Raw genomic sequence first — 21,224 nt, 5'->3', positions numbered from 1 at the left:
TTAGAATAGGCCCATGTCAATTATCAAGAATCAATGTATTTCACCATTATGGACTCAAGTGAAAATAGCAAAATTTTATTTCAATTTATATGTTGGTTTTTTAGCTATACATAACTCTTTGCCTTTTTTTTAAGTGGTTGCTCAGCAGCAGCACTGCCTACTAGAAATATAAGATGAGCTACATATGTAATTGAAAAGAAATAGGTGGAATTAAATTTAGCAGTATCTTATTTATCCCAATATTTCTAAAATATATGTCAACATATAATCAATATAAAACATGTTAATGAGATATTTTACCCCTTTTTTTGCAGTAAGTCTTTGAAATCTGGGGTATATTTTAAACTTAAAGTACATCTCAATTTGGAACTAGCCATATTTTAACGGCTCATTAATTATATATGGCCAGTGGCTACCACATTAGCTTTAGTTTCCTGCCGCAAATAGCTTTAAAATACGGTAAATGTCTTGGAGGGGAAATGTTTGTTTATGGCAGCCACCCTCATCTCATGGGATTTTATTTTTTAAGATCTGTACAACTCTGGGAGACTTCCCTTCCTTTCTACTCCAGCTTTCTACAGCGCCCCAGAACTCAGCAAGTGTTCTGAGGGGAAAACCAACCATGTGTTTCAGTTCCTCTAGTTTCCAGTCCACCAACTAGTCCCAAGGAAACCACCAGGAGCTTTTCCTCATTTCTCTTACCCCAGTAAAATCTCCCTGCCTGGAATACACTGAATCCTCATCCTTATAAGCAAATGAGGCCAGGAAAGAAAAGCTGCAAATCATCCGCTAACCCCTGGAAATGTAGTTCATCTAGTTCTTTTTGCTTCCACTACTATCCCATGTCTTTAGCAATATAATTTTGCAACTTATTCCACTTTTTTCTGGTCGTAATGGGAGCATTGGCCTACTGCAATATCCTGCATTCTACCTGAAAGTAAAAGGCTACTCTAAAATTTTTGAAGTTAAGATCTAACACTTTTTTCTATAAGTACATTTTTTTCTACATCTCACATTTATAAGAAGGCAGCAGATTAATGAGATGGGTTAGATAATATCAGTCAAGAAAGACTTAATAGGAAATACAAATATTGAAGTGAGTTTTTTAAAAGAAAAACAAATGTGAAATGAAGAAGGATTAGGCAATCTGCCTTTGCATTTTCATATTTAATGTTTTCCAGCACATACTCTAGCCTTACCAGGCATCTTGTTATTCCTGAAAACACACCTTTTTTCTGAGACACAGTAAGTGGTTTTTAAGGGTTCTGGTGTCTGCTGCTTCTACTTGCTAGCTGTGTGACCTCTCTAAGTCTCAGGTCCTACTTTATAAGACAAGGTTGATAATGTTATATACCCTTTTAAAGAAACTGTTTGGATAAAGGAGCTACTGCATGTTAAACACTTAGCATAGTGCCTAACACATAGTAGGACCTTAATATGTGTTGACTATGAGTGTGAATATCTTTTGTCCTCTGTCTTCTGTTCTGCTGCTGCCTTCCGGAAATGTTCTCCTTCCCATCCTTATCCTCTTCACTTAGTTATCTCCTGTTTATCCTCAATGCCCTAATTTGGATGGTTTCTCTTTCATAAAAGATTCTTTGTTAGTATCCTTTAATAGAACTAATCTTCTTAGAAAATACAGATGCATGGGCTGTACCCTGTACTAACTAAACCAGTCTCTAGAGGATGGGTCTAGGCATCTGAGTTTTTTTAAAAGCTCCTCAGATGATTTTGAGATATAGGTACGGTTGACAATCACCAGCATAATACATAATTCTAGTAAAGTACCAGTCACATTGGTTTGTCTTTCTTCTTAGCTAGCGTGCAAATTTCATAAGGGCAGGAACTGTTTCTTCTTCCTGGTCTGATCCTAAGTATCTGGCACAGGGCCTGGGATATAAAGAGACTTTTTTTGTATATGAATTAAGATATTTTTATGTTTAAAATGTTGGAGAAACAATTAGGAGAAAACAGGAAATTTTTCTACAAAGTAGAAATTGTTGAAACTGCTAACATTTAAATTACATGCTCCTTCTAGTTTTTCAAAGGAAAAAAAAAGGAAATTAACTTGAAAAATCAAATCACTTGCCTAAACTTTTGTATACGGACTGGAATAGTACCTGGCACATAGTACATACTCAGTAAATATTTAAAGAAATGAAATCATAAAAAATTGACAAAGTGTAAGGTTCTACTTCACTTCCTAAGTTATTTTTGTCCTGATTTTAAAAGATGCACAGTTTGAAACTGATGAACGAATTACACCCTTGGAATCAGCTCTGACAATTTGGGCTTCCATTGAAAAAGAACATGACAAACTTCATGAAGAGATACAGAATTTAATTAAAATTCAGGTATGTGTATTACATTATTATTATTTTGCATATAACATCTAAAGAAATTAAGAACCACTTAATAGAAGTTGAGCAGTAAACCCAAAGTAAAATTTAATATAATCATTCTCTTCAGAAATTTGACCTTTGGTTTATAGTCTTCACGCAAGCTCTGAGAACGGGGACTTACTGTTTGCTACGTAAGTATATATTGCCCCCATTTGAGGAAATACATAACATTGATTTAAAGATCATAAAGCAGCTTTCAAAAACCAGTGATTTGTGCTCTCCCAATTTCTATTCAAGATGATAAATATGAAAAAAATAAGAATATTTAAAAAGAAATCAATGGATTTTTGTAAATAAGAGAATGTAAAATTTTAACTATGTAGAGGGAATTTTAGGAGTCACCTTATTAAAGAGTGAAAAGCTAAAAAAGTTATTCAAAGATACAGTAGCAGGGAAAGTATGTTTTGCTAACAAGCAAAGCAAATACTAAGGATTGTTCTAGTTAAATAAATTTGTCCTCATTTTTAGAAAATTATTTTATGGTTGGGTAGGAGAGAAAATCGAGATGATATCTCACCTTCCCCAAAATTAATTATTGTTAGTATGATGACTGCCAAGTAGAATTAAGACCAGAAGAGAATGGCAGAAATATGACTGCTACTTTTAAGAATTTCAGCCTGGGACAAAGAGATTTGTTATGTTATCTCAGTTTTGGGGGGTTCTAGAGAAGGAGGCCATCATTAATATACTAGTATAAAGTTGAGTGGGTTGCCATAAATACATAGCAAATATGCAATACATTGCTTACTCTTTGTCAGGTACTGTTCTAAGCACTTTTCATGTAGAACTCCAATCCTTACGGCAGCCCTACGAATAGGTACTATTATCTCCACCATTTTCCATACAAAGAAACAAGAGGCACATGAGGTTAAATTGCTTGCCAAAGCTACCCAGATGGTAACGATGGTTCCCTATTTTACTACATACTGTATTAGAAAGACCAGTTTATCAATCGATCATTCAGAAGCATCTGGCTTCCTAGGTTTCTATTAGAGATTTTCCAGGGATCCTGCTAGCTAATTTTATATATCCTAATTGTCATGAACGCCATCTACCTCCTCTCTCATTTCCCTTTTGCTCAAAGTAATATTTAGGTGGGTCCTAAATATACATAATGTAGCTCCTAATTTATTTATTAATGTCTGCTTTTAATTGGCCTAAATTTGAAAGAGCTAGAATGCTTGGGCATTTATCAGTAAATATGCAAAGGGGCCAATGAAAAATTTTTACATCTTTTTCAAACCACAGTTATTTCATCTTTGAAAAGATATTTTATGTCATGTATCAAAATTTTTAAGTGAAGTAGTTGAGACTTAACCAGGACTTATTTCAATATTAAACAACAATTATACATTTTTAAAAAGCAATCTAAGGTTTGTATTTGTCATCCTGTCTTTTAGGCTATAGCTGTTTGTATGGAAAATGGCAATTTTAAAGAAGCGGAAGAAGTCTTTGAAAGAATATTTGATGACCCGAATTCTTATGAGGTAGTTGTTTATATTAGAATCAGAATTTTAGAACTGCTTATATGGAGTGAGGTAAATGAAAGAGCACTGGAGGAAGAAAGGGATGCTTTATCTTTTAAACAGTATAGAACAGTGCTGTCCAATAGAAATGTAATTGCAAGTCACATGTGTTTTAGCAGCCACATTAAAAAAGTTAAAAGGAACTAGTGAAATGGATTTTAATATTTCATTTAGCCCAATATATCCAAAAACATCATTTTTAACATTTAATCAACATAAAAAAGTATTGATGGGATATTTTACACTCTATTTATTTGAGACAGAGAAAGAGAGCACGTGCATGGGTGGGGGGAGGGGGAGAAGCAGGCTCTCCTCTGAGCAGGGAGCCCAGTGGACCCTGGAATCATGACCTGAGCTGAAGGTAGTCACTTAACTGACTGAGCCACCCAGGCACCCCCAGAAAAAAGCATTATAATTAGCTTATTTTTCTTGAGGGTTCTTACATGATCATTAGTAGTTTTTGTGTTTATGTGTAATGTTAAGGTCAATTGAACTTAGTTTTTAAATAGTAAAAAAGTGTTGGAATAAATTAAGCTTATTAAAGAAATAAAAAATAGTTTTATACATTTTTAGCGAACTTTTTATTGAACAGTAGCATACCTTTAATAGCATACATGTACTATAAGTGTATAAAGAGATGCGTTTTCACAAGAAACACGCTTTTGTGATGACCCCCTAGATCAAGAGAACATTGCCAGCACCCTCCTGTCACTGTCCTTCCCATCTTTTCAAGGATAACCACTGTCCTGACTTATAACATCTAAGATTAGTTTTACTTGTTTCCAAACTTTATGTAATCACATAGCAAGTTTAAGTAAGATTGATCCATGGTGTTGCTTGTAACAATAGTTCATTTATTCTCATTGTTCCATTGTTGGAATATGCAACTTATCCATTCTGCTGTTGAGAAACATTTGGATTATTTCCAGTTTTGGGCTGTTACATTCTTTTACATATCTTTTGTAGAACAAATATATGTGTTTCTGTTGGATATATACTTAGGAATAGAATTAATGAGTTGTAGGATATGCACATACTCGGATTTAGTAGATACTGCCAAACAGGTTTCCAGAGTGGTTATGTTACATCCGTTCCTTCAGCAGTGTGGAAGAGTTCCGCTTGCTTCACAGACCTTCTCTGTAGTTTTCCTTTTAGTCATTCTGGCAAATAGGTAGGAGTATCACATTGGGTTTTGGTTTCTCTTTCTTTGACTAGTGAAGTTGAGCACCTTTGAGCATGCTTCAATACAGTTGGGGGGTGATTACCTTAATCTCTTGAGGAACTGAGCTGAGTCAAGAGTAGGTTGAAGTTTTATTAAGGCTCAGTCTATCTCTAATTTGCCGCTGTTCCTAGGGTATAACCCTCCAGAGATTTCAGATGAAAGCCTGATCTGTTTATTGGGTTCCCTGCCCCTACTTTTTTGCCTTAGCACTGTGAGGTTATTGGAAAAGCCCACTCTATACTTCACAGAAGAAAGCTTACAGCCAGTAAGCATAAGAGGAAATGCTTAACCTCACTAGCATGAGTAATCAGGGCAATCCCAAGTAATATATTGAAATAGTATCTCCTGTACCTCAGACTGGCAATGATTAAAATATCTTAGAATACTAACAGTTCGCTTGAAGAGTGGGGAAATGGTAAGACTGCCATACCTTCTTAGTGCTGTAAATTAGTGCTTAAACTTTGGAGAGCATTTTAGCAAAATCTGTAAGTATGCATTCCAGCAATTCTACTTCTAGATAAATACCCTAGAGTAACTGTTTTTATTTTTACTGCACTTTTTTTTTTTGATTTTTTTTTATTTATTCATTTGAGACAGAGAGATACAGAGAGAGAGAGAGAGAGTGAGCATGAGCAGGGGAGAGGCAGAGGGTGAGGGAGAAGCAGGCTCCCCACTGAGCCAGGAGCCAGACATGGGGCTTGAGCCCAGGACCCTGGGATCATGACCTGAGCCGAAGGCAGATGCTTAACCATCTGAGCCACCCAGGCGCCCCTACTGCACATTTTAAAAGCCATGAAGGCTTTTTTTTTTTTTTTTTTTTTTTTTTAAGATTTATTTATTTCTTTTAGAGAGAGCGTGCCCAAGTGGGGTGGGGAGACAAAGGGAGAGGGACACTCTCAAGCAGACTCCCCACTGAGCACAGAGCCCAACTTGGGGCTCAATCCCAGGACCCTGAGATCATGACCTGAGCCAAAATCAAGAGTTGGCCACTCAACTGACTGAGCCACCCAGGGGTCCCTAAAAGCCATGAAGTTTTATTTAAAAAAAACAAACAGGCCCCACTAAGACAGTTGGTCTGGAATACAGCCTGAGAAGTAGAATTTTTTGAAGGTTCTATAGCTTTTATTGTGCAACCAGTCTTGAAAGAACTAATGTCCACGAGAAGCTTGTACTGTGTACAAGAAGACCTGTAGAAAAACGTTTAACAGTATTGCAGTAATAGAAAATAGCCTCTAAAAGCTTTCAAAAGACTGGAAGAATAGATGAACAAATGGTATTTTTGATCAGTGGAATATTGTATGATAGTGAAAGTAACTAGTTCTATAAAAATCAAATCATGGGGACGTCTGGGTGGCTCAGTTGTTTAAGCATCTGCCTTCAGTTCAGGTCATGATCTCAGGGTCCTGGGATCAAGCCCCGCATTGGGCTCCCTGCTCAGCGGGGAGACTGCTTCTCCCTCTGCCTGCCTCTCCCCCTGCTTGTGCTCTCTCTCTGACAAATAAATAAATAAAATCTTAAAAAAAAAATCAGATCAACAGGGATAAATGTCACAGAGTTGAGCAAATATAACAAGTTTCAGAAAAATACGCATATGCTAAATAGTACCGCATATTTATGGGTACATTCATACTTAGTGCAAGTATGTAAAGGAATGCGTAGATATGGTAAATTCTAAATTCAGGATAATGGCTACCTTGAGGAGAGGAGAAGCTGGAGGTGTAATCGATGATGTTTTATTTCTTGGCAATGGACATTCAGGTTCATAATTTATTTTTTTATCCTTTTGTATGTGTGTGAAATACAAAGTAGTTTAAGTAAGAAAAAAATACATTCGTGGGCCATTTAAAATGAGAATTTTTAAAAGTCTCGTGTTTCTGAGTTTATAATGTGATTTTTTTTAAATAAGACAAAATTTCTACAATCTTACTTGTGATTTATGTGTTAATTCATTTTTCCTGTTGTCTTTAGCCTTTAAAAAGGAAATTGCTTATGGTAATCTCTCAGAGAGATACATTCCACTCAATTTTTCAACACTTCAGCTACAACAACATGATGGAGAAAATTAAGAGTTATGTGAATTTTGTGATAAATGAAAAATCATCAGCCTTTCTTATGAAGGTATGCATATTTCAGAGAGACTCTAACAATAGAGTAATTAGAAATTGTTATAATAGAGGAGAATACTTGAAATAGAAATCCTTAAAAAAGTGATTTTGTAGAAGGGCAAAATGTTAAAATTAGTAAATCTACAGGGTTTATTGGTGATTTTTGCAGTATTTTTAAACTTTTTTGAAATAAGAGTTGGGGAAATTTTTCAAAATAAAAAGTTGGGAGAACAGATCAAAGAAATTTTTAGCATGTTTTTGGAAAATAAAATTGGACTAAAGAAGGGCCTTTAAAAAGATTTCTTTTTTTTTTAATAACATTTTATGCCCCAGTCTTGGCCTCAGAAAATTTTAACTTATAGTGGAGCACTGATTAATTTAAGGGAGTATAAATACCTGGAATTTTTATTTTTTTAATTTTTTTACTTAATTTTTTAAAGAGTTTGTTTGTTTAGAGAGGCAGGGGAGAGCGAGAATCCCAGACTCTGTGCTGACCTTGGAGCCTAATGCAGGGCTTGATCCCACAACCCTGAGATCATGACCAGAGCTGAAATCAAGAGGCAGGTGCTTAACAGACTGAGCCACCCAGGTGCCCCTATCTGGAATTTTTATTGATTTTTCTTTTTAAATAACCTTTTATCTAAAAATTGCCTAGTAAACACTGTATGTATCAAATACATGTACAAGGAAAGATCTTCTCCATAAGGCTTATAAACCAAGCAGGTAACTAAAGCAGCTGCTGTTGATATCATAGTTACTGGAGAAAACACAGCACAGTCCCTTTATTGACCTGTGAACAGATATATTGGTTACGACTATCAAAGAATTAGAAGGCTTAATTTTAATGCTATGTGTTCAAAATGGCCTAATGGATTCCTTTCTCTTCTACAACCCTGTGTTTTAAGGCAGCAGCAAAAGTAGTGGAAAGTAAAAGGGCAAGAACAACTCAAGATAAACCTATTGAAATGGAAACCGAAGCTAATTTGGATATAGGAAAAAGGTTTGTAAATTCATTAGTATATTTTTTGTCTCATGGATACATCTTTATGTGAAAGTGTTGCTAGTGAACCATTTTTAACAAAATTATTATAGAGGGTATGTTTTACTGATTATTAACATTTGGATATTTGGAGTACTGTACAATTACTTCCTACTAGATGAGTTAGAGTTTATTGGCTTGGCTTACAAAGCCGTACATAGCCCCTTTCTGTTCTTTTTTTTTTTTTTTTTCCATATACAACCTTATCCCTAAGCATTAACCTCTCCCTGCCCACATAATGGTACTTTCTAGCAACACAGAACTTCATCCTGATCCTCAAATATTACGAGGTCTTTCATGCCTGTCTCTTGCTTCAATTTTGAATTCCCTTCTTTCTGTTGTCTCCAAGGCAGGCCCTTACTAGCCATTCAGGGTCTAGCTCAAAGATCTCCTATGTTTTATTGAGCTCTCTGATCAGTTGTCACTTCTGTGCTCCCACAGCACTGAGTCACATCTCTTAAAAGGACTTATCTTGGATGGTAACATACCTGTTTACCTTTCGTATTTCTCACTAGACTGAGAATCCTTTAAAGGTTCTTAATTAGCTGTGTGCTTGGTACTTAGTTCATTACCAGGCATACATTAGAATTTGCAATGCACTAGACACAGGGAATAAAACTAAAACTAGAGAAAAAATGAAGATCAAGAACTAAGCAAATATCAAGACCATCCTGGAGGCAAATAGAATCAGGACAAGTAAAGCATCAGATTCACCAGTTTCAGGACAAAAATCAGCAGGACACAAGTGAACAAGGATAGAAGTGTGATTGTGAAATCAGACAAATAATAGGAAAGATGAAACCTTCATGTTATCAGTGGTAGATGAAATAAAAACTGCTCTGCTAGAGCTTATAAACTATTTTGCGGCAATAATTATAGACAGGAAACAGGTACAGCAGCAAACGTTATATAATTTGTTGTTAAAAATGTATAGACTTAAATGCTGAAGAAGCTGAGATGGAAGCTTCAAGGAGGGATGGGCATTGTGCAGGCCCTTGAAGGATAGTTACAATTTTTTCAGTTGGATGGAAGAGGAAATGTCATTTTAGGATAGAAGAATAGTTCCAGTGAAGGCACAAAGGCGTAAATGGTTATACTGTGTTTTTGGAAGCTAAGTTTAACTTCAGCAAAGTTGGGGGGGATTTGTTAAAAAGTGCAGTTGGAGACTGGTAGGGAGGGCAAGAAATTAAACTTGAATCCATGGAAATAAAGATCCATGGAGAGTTTTTGAAAGAGTGACGTGAATACTTGATTACAACATTAACTCTGCTTAACTTATGTTTGTGAAAGCTTGATTCAATATCTGGTAGGTACATCTGTGCAAAAATTATCTATGTTGTAATGGAGACTCTGTATGTCCTAATGTTACAGAGTTTCTTTCCAAAGATATTTTGTATAAATTGCAATATGACTTGATTATGTAGTAAGTACTAACCTTGTGAAGTTTCTTTTGTTTACATTCTTAACATATTTTTTCTTTTTTTAAAGTATTAGTGACAAACGGTCTACAACTGAATTCTCAGGGGGTACAGTATCCTTATCGAGGTGAAGTAAATGGACATTTTTCTTCTCTATCTTTAAAATCTTTGATTGAAGCACTTCATGCAGATCTAGATATTTTATAACTGTCATATAAATGGTGTGATTTTTGAGAATATCATAGGTGCCTGCTTATCTCAACAGGTATTCAAGACCTTGACGTGTCTTGAAATTCCAAACTATAGAGACCTGCCTCTGGGATCCTGGGCTGTTACACATTGTTCCCACAAGGCCATTATTGGCATACTCGTATAGGGAGTGCTTGAACTTAAAGCAGATGTTTAATAAACTCTTATTCTGTCCTAGAAATAAGGATATGTTGCCGGGGGGGTGGGGGGCAGTTATAGTTCTGGTGAACATCCCAAATTCTAATTTTATGAAATTACTTGAAAAACTGTGTTTAATCTACTGGAAATTTTGTGACAGACAATATAACATGTTCAGAGAGCAGAAAGTCTGCATGAATGATTTCAGAGTTAGAGCAGTTAGGATGCTGAATAGGGACCATAATGGGAGGTTTTGATTTAGTGTGGGGGAGGAGGTCATTGGAAATGAGGAATTGAGAGGTCAGGATTGTATATGGGTTATCCATGAGAACACAGAAATAACATGATAAAATCATCACTTGGGGTAGAGAAAGATCTGTGAATGATGGGAAGTGCTTGCAAGGCAAAGTATGGTAGTTGGTGATATACATCAGTAGGATGAATCCTCAAGGGCTAATGCTTCTTATGGAAGCAGTATCCTGAAAGTGGCATTTGTTAGGAAATGGAAAGTATAGAGACCCACCTCTGGGACCCTGGGTTTGTAGAAGGTAGAAGATTAAGCCTGTCTACTTGAGCAGGCCACAAAGAAATATTCTCCCTAAGGGAGATTTTAGACAAAGCGAAGATGTAGGGGAACTGGTGAAGGGGTTGAGAATGGCATTCCAGAGAGCACAATAGGTTTTGGGAGGGAGGGAGGGAGGGAACGGATTAGCAGGTTTCTTGTGTACTTAGGTAAAAATACAGATTTTAGGTGGTGATAAAATCATTTCCTAAGCTTAGGTGAACTATTTTTTCATCTAAACTAGCTCCTTTATAAAGTGGGAATAATACCAACTTTGCAGGGTTGTCAAAATTTTGCCACACTCTGTGTTTCCAAACAGCCTTCATTTCAAAAATGCTCTCTTTGGAAGCTGTAAAGATAAGTGATACCTACCATTATGTGTAAAGGAATTTTGGAATTTCTCTTTTGGGAAATAAACTTAAAAGCCCTAGGGGAGAATGAAAGTCAATAGTTGATCGTCTGAGGATTTTTTTTTTCTTCACCTATCTAATTAAAAGGCCAAAAGAATCTTGGTTTCTTAGTAGATGAGATGGAGGAAATAAGTGATGGGAGAAGAGGGAAGTCAGACAACAAAAATCTTAAGAGGCCAAAGGTTAAGATGGGGCACTCAGCAAGGAGAGTACCAAAGGAAACAGGCCAAAGTAGAAGAAGGTCCTAAAATAGAGATTAAGACAAATCATCTACCTTCTTTCATAGCTTTTCTACTCTTTGCGGAACCAATCCCATGCTTTTATGTTCAATTTAGGTCTCACAAGAAGCTCTTTGTATCTAAGTCAAAACACGGATGCCAACAACAGGATTTTAATAGGCAAGAAGAAAGAATGGAAACTCTTCAAAGTGAGTACTCTTACTACAATTTTAGAAGTGGAGAATTGATTTGTCCCTGAAAGTGATCCAGCCCTTGACCTCCCCACTACAACACCCAGACACACTTCAGAAAACTAAAGCACAATGGATTAAATGCCGTACCTTCATAGAGTTAGAAAGTTAGTGCTTAATTTAGAAAGCTATTCTGATTGCCTAGCTTAGAGTACTTTTGCTATGATGGTACACTGATTTTCTACCTTAACTTTATTCAGCAACTTGAAATAGTTACTTAATCTGAAACATACAGTTGTTATCACGATAGTTATGTTCTATAAAGTCGCTGTGGTTGGTGACTACTAAACCATTACTGGGGAATTACAGGGTTAGATTCCTTTGAGAATCTTGTCACTACAGTTTTGTCAACTGATAAATACATAACCTTGTTCAGTGTGTTTATGTGTTTCTGTTTAAAAATACTAATATATAATGTTGATTCATTAACCTTGACCTGTGGCCAAGTAGCACTGTAAGTCATACCTGGATGAAGCTTTCTTTTTTTTTTTTTTTTTTAAAGATTTTATTTATTTATTCATGAGAGACAGAGAGAGAGACGGAGGCAGAGGGAGAAGCAGGCTCCCCACGGAGCAGGGAGCCCGATGCGGGACTCGATCCCAGGACCCTGGGATCATGACCTGAGCCGAAGGCAGATGCTTAACCGACTGAGCCACCCAGGCGTCCCTGGATGAAGCTTTCTAACACAGATTTTTTCTGTTGGGAACATCCTAGTCTTGCACTTAGGAACACTAGACAACACTTCCACAATACATCTGGGGCCATTTTAAACAGCTAAATTACCCCAAAATACAAAATGTTGCATTAAATAGACTCTAAAAAAGACATTTATGACAGAGCTAAAACACAAAGGCAGAGCATCACCTTGCTTAACCTTAGCTGTGAACACACACATCAGGTGAGATGAATTTTTTTTGCTCTGTGCGTGTCCACCAGTGACCATAAAAGCACTCTGTATTGATTTTTGAGTTACAAATTATTAGCAGGGAAGTAAATTCACAAATACAGAATCCATGAATAATGAGGATTGACTGTGGAATCTAGCTACCTTCCTTATTACATTTAGAATTTATTCTTATAAAAGGCATCACTGGATTTAAAAAAACAAGCAACAATAACCAAAAAAATATATATATATCTTAAAAGTAGTCCATAGGGGCGCCTGAGTGGCTCCAGTGGTTGGGCATCTGCCTTCGGCTCAGGTCATGATTCCAGGGTCCTGGGATCGAGCCCCGAGTTGGGCTGCGAGCTCAGTGGGAAGTTTGCTTGTTTCTCTCTCTCCCTCTGCCACTTTCTCTCCTGCTTGTGCTCTGTCTCTCTCTCAAATGAATAGATAAAAAATCTTTAAAAAAAAAAAGAAAGTAGTCCATAATTGTTTTAAATTACAATTTGATTGTAAGTTTCTCCTTGGTATGTATTCATTCAGCAAATGTTCATTGAACCTACACTACATTCTAGGTACTGTATGGAATGAATGAATGAAAGCAAGGATTTTTAAACTTAATTGATCCATACCTAGCAGCCTGAGGTCAATATAAAAATAATAGGTGTACCACCTTAATGCCAGGGACATAGTAAGGCTGCAATAAGTATTAATTGAATAAATTTATTCATAACTGATGGCTGATGACAGGGCCAGTATTAACTAATATTTGTAAATTATAGCTCTAAAACATTTACATCCATAGATATTATCATCCTCATTTTAAAGATGGTAAAGTTAAGCTCAAAGAAATAATTGCTTCATGTTGTTATTCCAAAATTGTTCTGCGTCTATTGCTGCAAAATGGCTAGTAATCATAATTCTAAAATAAAATAATTTGGGGATTCTGGACTTTTAATTTCATAATACAAAATTCAAATAAGTGGAAGCATATATTTTTTTAGATTCTAAATAGTTGATTAGTGGTTAAACTCTGAGAACTATAACCTCATTGCAGACTGGTTTGACAGTGACTATGGATATTGAACCTAGAAGATCTTGTGAGTTTTAGTACATTTTTTGACTTTTTGTTACATGTTAGTAATATATACATACATATATTTTTTTTTACTTCCAGTTTGCTTAAAAGGCATGCAGTATCCTCTCTTCATAGTTAGAGAATATTAGTTTTGTTTATGCTAAACAATTTTTTTCAGATTTGCAAAATTGCCATGTACTTTTAAAAAATCAAGTGATTCAGAAAACTTGAAAGAAAGAAAATCACCTAAATTCTTTCTGTGCAGAAAAAAACTTACCACCATTCAGTGAAATGATGTGTAAACTCATTTAATCCTCAACAATCTTACAAGTGCTTTTTTTTTAATCATCCCCATTTTATACATGGGAAGCCACCACAAAAAGAGATTAAGTAAAATATACTTCGTCACAGAAATAGTAAACAGAACTAGAATTTGAAATTAACCTTCTTGGGGCACTTGGGTGGCTCAGTCAGTTAAGTGTCTGCCTTCGGCTCAGGTCATGATCCCAGGATCCTGGGATCGAGCCCTGAGTCTGGCTCCCTGCTTAGTGGGGAACCTGCTTCTCCCTGTCTGCTGCTGCCCCTGCTTGTGCACTCTCTCTCTCACTCTCAAATAAATAAATAAAATCTAAAAAAAGAAAAAAAAATTAGACCTTCTTTTTTAAGTAAACTGTATGCCCAACTTGGGGCTTGAACTCACAACCCCGAGATCAAGAGGTTCATGCTCTGCCAAATGAGCCAGCCAGGCAAAATTAGACATTCTGACTCCAGAGCCTATGCTTCTAATTGCTGGGCTAGACTATGTCAGTGGAAAGATAGTCAAATAAAAATTTAGGAAAATGTGATTAGATTACATGTTACTTTAAAACACATTTCCATTTTGAACTTCATGTAAATGCTGTTTCATAAGAAGTATATCAGTAACCTATATGATTCCTCCAAAATGAAGGATATAGAATATGAAATACCTCAAGAGGTTGGATCAGGTTGCCTCTGTAGTCGTAAATTTAAATTTTAGACTGTTGACTGACTTTTTATCTAAAGTGATATTAGCAAAAAAAACCAAAACCAACCTCTCCCACCAGTTTCCAGTTTTTCTTAGTTTTATTTTATATGATAAAGGTTTGTAGAATTCTCTTTTCTAGCCGTAAATCCCAAAGTAGTTTAATCTGTTTAAACTGATTTATTGCTGGTTACCAACCCTTTGACCATTATGTCCCCATTCCTTACTTCTTGTTTGCTAGGTTTTTTTAAAAGATGGGATTATAGGTACTATAATTTCTAAATTTAGGTCTGCTCTTTTTTCTTTTTGGGGTGAGAAAGGGAATTTACTGCCTCATGCTCATAAGTTCAGAGGTACATTAGCTACAAGTGTGGCTGGATCCAGCTACTCAAGCGTTTTCATCAGACCTGCTTCCTCTATGTCTCTCAGCTCTACTTTCCTCTGTGATGGCTTCCCTTCCACGCAGACTCTCTTCAAGTGGCAACCTCTGACAGATAGATGTTCCTATCATCACTGAAGTGGAAGATGTTCTTTTCTTTTTTCTTTAATTGAAGTATAGTTGACACACAATGTTGCATTAGTTTCATGTGTACAGAATAGTAATTGGACAACTCTATATATTATGCTATGCTTACCCAAGGGTAGCTACCATCTGTCCCCATACAACATTATTACAATACCATTGACATAGGGAACTATGCTGTACCTTGAGTGTGTACTGTTTTTTGCTTAAAGGGAAATTTGGCTAAATATAATATTCTTCAGAGATATTTTTTTTTTAAGATTTTTTTATTTATTTATTCGAGACAGAGATAGAGAGAGCATGAGCAGGGGGAGAGGCAGAGGGAGAGGGAGAAGCAGGCTCCCCGCTGAGCCAGGAGCCTGATGCGGGGCTCGATCCCAGGACCCCGGGATCATGACCTGAGCCGAAGGCAGACGCTCAACCAATCGAGCCACCCAGGCGCCCCATGGGAGATACTTTTCTTACAACTTTGCAGATATTGATGCATTTTTTGACTTAATGTGTGCTGCTGTGGACAAGTCTGATGTCAGCCTTTCTCCTCCCTTTGTATATGAGTTACGTTTTACTCATAGATTCCCAGATCTTTTTTAATATGCGCATTTAATGCTATAAACTCCCTTTAATTACTGCTTTAGTTTCATCCCACAGATTTTGAGATGTTTTTTCATTTAGTTCAAAATATTTTTTCATTTCCTTTAAGACTTTTTCTTTGACTTCTGGGCTATTTAGAAGCTGTTTGCTTAATTTCCAAATATTTAAGGATATTCCAGGTATCTTTCTATTATTGCTTTCCAATTTAATTCTGTTTGGGACTGAGAATATACTTTGTAGGATTTCTTTTTTTAAGATTCTTTTTTTACCTTAAGATTTGCTTTATAGTACATGATATGGTCTATCTTGGTGAGTGTTGATATATACTTGAGAAGAATGTGAATTCTGTTGTAAAATATCAGGTCAAATTGATTCATAGTGCTATTCAGATTTTGTGTATGCTTGCTTATTTTTGCCTGTTCGTTCCAACAATTACTGAGACAGTATTGAAACCTCCAACTGTAATTATAAATTTCTGTGTTAATTATTAATCTCTGCTAATTTGTTAATTTCCTTTTTTGCTTTTTTAGTCCTCTAGCACCTGTTTAAACAATTTGCAATATGAAAATCTCTGTTCATAACTAGTGTGGTTTCCATTTTCCTGACTGGAGCCTGACCAGCACATAATGGTCTGTTCCTGCAACAATGCCATATTATCTCAATTACTGTAGTTTCATAATAACTCAGTATGTGACAGGGACATTCCCTTCATCTTACTCTTTAGGAATATCTTGACTATTCTTGACTGTTTTGGTCTTCCATGTTGTCAGGGAAAAAACCCAACTTCATAGAGGATTGCAAGCAATAAACCTGCTACCTCTCCATAGGTGCCCAAAGTAGGCAATATGACTTAATGAGTCAGAGCAAAACAGTTACAGCACAACAAATAGCATGGCATCAGCATAATTGTGCTGGTTTCTTTATTCCAAGTCCCATAGGCAGTGCAATGGCCCCAGGTAGATGCTGTGCAGGCAGATAGGTTGTATTGTAACTGAGAAACTTAGTGCCAAGGGCCTACCTCTTTTTGAGTAAGCAGCAAAACAGGATAGCAAACCAGCCAGTCCCCTCCCAGGAGAGGTAGTTACATGGTGGTTAGGCTATGGTTCCTTTGATCTACTTAGGTGCCTATATGACTACAAAACTGTTTAGTATCAGGAAACAAATAAGCCTTGTACATTCAGCAAAATCTGCAGGGATGCTCGGGGCCAGTGGTGGACTACTTCTCATAACACATAATTTTAGAATAATGTTAAGTCCTGCAAAAAGCCCTGTTGAAATTTTCATTTGAAATTGCATTGTAACAATAGATACTTTTGGAAAGAACAGACACAGTTATTATATATTAGTATTAATTATAGACTTTATATTAATTATGTTAAGTCTTCCTATGCATGAACAGAAGTATATTACTCTATTTATTTATTTTTAAAGATTTTATTTATTTATTTGAAAGAGAGAGACACAGTGAGAGAGGGAACACAAGCAGGGGGAGTGGGAGAGGGAGAAGCAGGCTTCCCACTGAGCAGGGAGTCCGATGCAGGACTCGATCCCAGGACCCCGGGATCATGACCTGAGCCGAAGGCAGACGCTTAACGACTCAGCCACCCAGGTGCCCCTATATTACTCTATTTAGATTGTCATATATATTTTCTTATAATGTATAGTGTATATATACACATATATAGTAAAACTTTATAATTTACTACATATAGATCTTGACCGCTGCTAGATTTAATTTTTTTTTTTTTTTTAGATTTTATTTATTTGAGAGAGAGAGACAGAGATAGTGAGAGAGACAGCACAAGTGGGGAGGAGAGGGAGAAGCCTGCTCCCCACAGAGCAGGGAGCCCGATGCAGGACTCGATCCCAGGACCCCGGGACCATGACCTGAGCCGAAGGCAGACGCCCAACCAACTGAGCCACCCAGGCGCCCGACCACTGCTAGATTTATTCCTAAGAATATTCTATTTTTTGTTAGTATTGTAAACATTATCTTTTGATTGTTTTAAATATTTTAACTATTGCTAATGAACAAATACTATTGAGCTTTGTTTATTGATCTTCTATCCAACCATCTAAACTCTTTTTAATTCTATTTGTAGATTCTTTAAGGTTTTTTATATAAACAATTTTTTTTCAGTAGTTAACAGTTCTCTTTTCAGTTACATATACATTCTTACTAAACTGACTATGAATAAGAAAGAAGGAATGAGGGAAGGGCTATAGTTCTTACACTAGGTAAAATATTCCTTAAACATTATCTTAAGAAAATTTTAGCAATCCTGTAAGATAAATGTTTTTCCTTTTTTTAACAGGTAATGAAAAAGGACACGTTCTGGGAGGTGAGATAACTTATTTAAAGACGTAAAAGAATCAGCATTCAGTAACCCCCTATGATTTTCAGAAACTGATCTTTGCATTGTACTGTGCTGCTTCCAGATTCAAAGGGGAAAAAATTAGTTCTTTTTATTTAAAATAGCTAAATAATAGATAGGAATTTAATGGTAACCTTTAAAAATAGCCCCCTTTTTATTTTAATGTGAAGCAATTTTTGATGATTATTTCTACTTTTAGGTGAAAGAATGAAAAGACTCAGGAGACAAGCTGCTGAAAAAGAGAGAAGACATGTTTTGAACAGTCAGCCAGTAACTTCTAAAAAACATCGATCTAGGAAAAAACAGGTATTTATTATATTTAAATAAGAATTAATGGACATTAATTGTGATTATTTCACATTATTTCTGCTCAAACCTAAAAGATCTTGAATGTAAAATGTTTCCACTTAACTATCTTTGATTTTGCCAACAGGCCAATCCACCTGTTCTAAGTTCCAAAAAAAATATTTCACCTGTATTTTTAAAATAGCCTTAAGTTGGGTACTGATAATGATATTTATTTAGAATTATTGTGATACTATCATAAGGTCTATATATCAATGTAAAGTGGTACTTAAATCCACATTATAAGCTTTTATATTCATATTTTCCTAATAGGGATCCAATTTAAATAAGGTCCTTCTGTGCCTTAAAAAAAGAAGAAACCATTTGATAGGGAATTTTTCTATACAGAAAGTTAAGATGGGTCAGTTTTACGACTCACTTCATTTCTGCACTCAGTGATTATAGTCTTGTGGCATCTGTCCAGTGTCTCAAACCATTGTTTCCTGTATTTTATTTGGTTTTCTAGTTGTTTATAGCAAGTAAATAAATCTAGCTAGAAGTTGAAGGTGGCCGTGTGCTCTTTTCTTATTCTCCTTTATTTAAGATGTGATTTGTTTTGTTTTGTTTTCTCAAAAAGCTACTTGTAAATGGTCCATGTTGAGACACTGGGGCTAGGGTCAAATTCCAGGCTACTAGGAATATCTCTTGTGTCTCAAGTGAACATAGCAAGCAATTCCTACTTCTGATTTGCTTCCTGTAAATATTGCTTATCCATGTGATTCCTTATTTAGTACCACCACCTTTATTATTTAGAGCAACTGCAGGTTGAGGGAGGCTCCTGCTGTTGGCAGACCGGGGATTCAAGGTGTGCACCTCAGGCTATGTTTTCTTTACTCTGGAAAATTGCACATCACAGGCTTTCTGAGATCTATAGGCAGAGTGGCTCTGCCCTGCTTCTTTGCATATCTTTTGTCAATTTCCACCAATAGTGTACCCCTTCCAGGTCATAGGGTTCTTTGAATTTTTTTAAGAGTTTAAGATTTTATTTCTTTCCTTGATGCTGTTGGATGAATTCCCAAAGGAGAATGGGGAAATGCCAACCATATGACACTATATGCAGCCAAAAGTCATACATACTTTTTGTCTTTGAATTTTTGCACTTTGAGTATGATGTACGAAGGTGTAGATATTTTGGAATTTGTCCTACTTTGTGTTCCTGAAGTCTCTTGCGTCTGTTTTGGTGTCTGTCATTAATTTTGGAAAATTCTCAGCCATTATTACTTCAATTCTTTCTTCTATTCCTTCTCCTTCTGATGTCCCATTATCTATAGGTCACCTCTTTCGTAATTTTCCCACAGTACTTAGCTGTTTCTCTCTCTCTCTTTTTTTTGTTTTCATTCTTTTTATCTCATTGCTTTTCAGTTTGGGAAGTTTCTCTTTTTAGTTTCAAGCTCACTGATTCTTCATCCATGTTTAGTCTGCTAATGTGCCCATCAAAGGTATTCTACATTTCTATTACTATGTGTTGATTTCTAGCATTTCCTTTTGATTCTTAAGGTTTACATTTCTCTGCTTACATTTACCTATCTGTTTTTACATGTTGTCCACTTCTTCCATTAGAGCGCTTGACATTAATCATAGTTATTTAAATTACCACTTTGATAATTCCAAAATCTCTGTCATAGCCAAGGCTGATGCTGCTTTGTCCCTTCAGATTGTGGTTTTTTGCCTTTTAGTGTACCTTACCCATTTTTTGCTGGTAGCTGAACATGATGTATCAGGTAAAAGAGCAGAGGTAAACTGACCTTTGGTGTGAGATTTTATGTTTGTCTAGCCAGGAGTTAGGCTTTATTTCCTATTCGCTGCAGCCATAGATGTCAGAGGCTAAAATTTCCTTATTTTTGTCTCTCTTGCTGTCTTTGGTTTTCCCTAGACTCCTTAGTAAGGGTCTGAGGCAGCTCTCTCAACTAAGGCAATTGATTTACAGGAGCCCAAATAATATGGTAAGATGAAGGAGAGAAGTATTCTCTAGTTTTGTGTGATTTTCAGTGAGTTTGTGTCCTGGACTAAGACCTTCATATGTGCTTCTCAGCTTTTATTTCCCCCTCTTCAGTGAGAAAGGAAGCCTAGAAGGGGCTGAAGCTGGGTATTTCCCTCCGGAAATACCCTCCGGAAATACTCTAGCCTCCCTGACATGGAAGGCTAGAGGGGGCTGGAGTTAGGTGGAAATGAGTTGGAGTTGTGGGCCCCACTAAGATTGGGCACCTGGAGTTTCTTAACTCAGGCTTGCCCATAGTAAGCCCCCATCAGTTCATCCAAGATAGTTAAGTGTTTCTATCAGTACTGGCTCCAGGTATGAGCTTCTGTTCCTGGTAAGCTGTGATTCTCTGTATCTACCTTTCTGTTTTTCTAGTTTTTATGGCAGCAGTTTGCCTGTTGACGTTAGTTCTCTGATGGATCTACAAAGAGTTGTTGACTTTGAGTTGGTTTAGTTTTTTTCTTGTTGTGAGGACTGGAGTGATATTTCCAAGGTTTTTATATGTCGGTCCCAAAACTAGAAGTCTCTGCCTCATATTTTAAGTGATCTTTCCCTGTAGTTCTTCTGGCAACAATTCTGAATGGGATTGTAGGTGTTATTTATAGACGTATATCAAAAAAAAAAAAAATTACTCTGGTTTTTGGTTTTTTGTTTTTTTGTATTCAAAACAAAATGTGGGTAATCAACTATGTAATTTAAAGAACAGAATATAGATGATATTGTCTATCACTGTTTACTATGCCAAAAAAGAATTCTGTGGCTATCACAAGTGTCTCATTTTATTTTTCACTTTCCCCTGTTGGCTTTTTGAGTGGGACTTTTTTCAGATGAGTGACAGATCTTATCTTATTTTGTGTTAACATTTTGGTTCTTAAAAAAATTTTTATTGCAGTAGTCTGTACCAGATT

At 36.2% G+C, this 21,224-nt stretch overlaps 1 protein-coding gene across 10 annotated transcripts in view; it reads left to right on the top strand.

Annotated features, from left to right (window-relative positions):
* The window catches only part of TERF1 (telomeric repeat binding factor 1), a 39,759-nt gene that overhangs the window by 8,672 nt on the left and 9,863 nt on the right, over window positions 1-21,224 (top strand). For 4 of the 10 annotated variants that reach the window (XM_064588218.1, XM_045896398.3, XM_064588219.1 and 1 more), the window contains exons 3-10: window positions 2,233-2,354; window positions 3,803-3,889; window positions 7,119-7,268; window positions 8,161-8,255; window positions 9,783-9,839; window positions 11,407-11,498; window positions 17,934-17,960; window positions 18,193-18,299. In XM_064588218.1, coding sequence (XP_064444288.1) covers window positions 2,233-2,354; window positions 3,803-3,889; window positions 7,119-7,268; window positions 8,161-8,255; window positions 9,783-9,839; window positions 11,407-11,498; window positions 17,934-17,960; window positions 18,193-18,299 — 737 coding nt within the window. Of the gene's footprint in view, window positions 1-2,232; window positions 2,355-3,802; window positions 3,890-7,118; window positions 7,269-8,160; window positions 8,256-9,782; window positions 9,840-11,406; window positions 11,499-17,371; window positions 17,592-17,933; window positions 17,961-18,192; window positions 18,304-21,224 lie in introns of those variants that run through there. The other 6 variants (XM_064588217.1, XM_064588212.1, XM_064588215.1 and 3 more) reach the window with 5 other exon arrangements.

This window comes from Mirounga angustirostris, unplaced genomic scaffold, assembly GCF_029215605.1.
Source record: "Mirounga angustirostris isolate CCGP_5_RB_7025 unplaced genomic scaffold, mMirAng1.0.hap1 SCAF_4, whole genome shotgun sequence".
Classification (NCBI taxonomy): domain Eukaryota; kingdom Metazoa; phylum Chordata; class Mammalia; order Carnivora; family Phocidae; genus Mirounga; species Mirounga angustirostris.
This window is presented reverse-complemented; position numbering and strand designations above follow the sequence as displayed.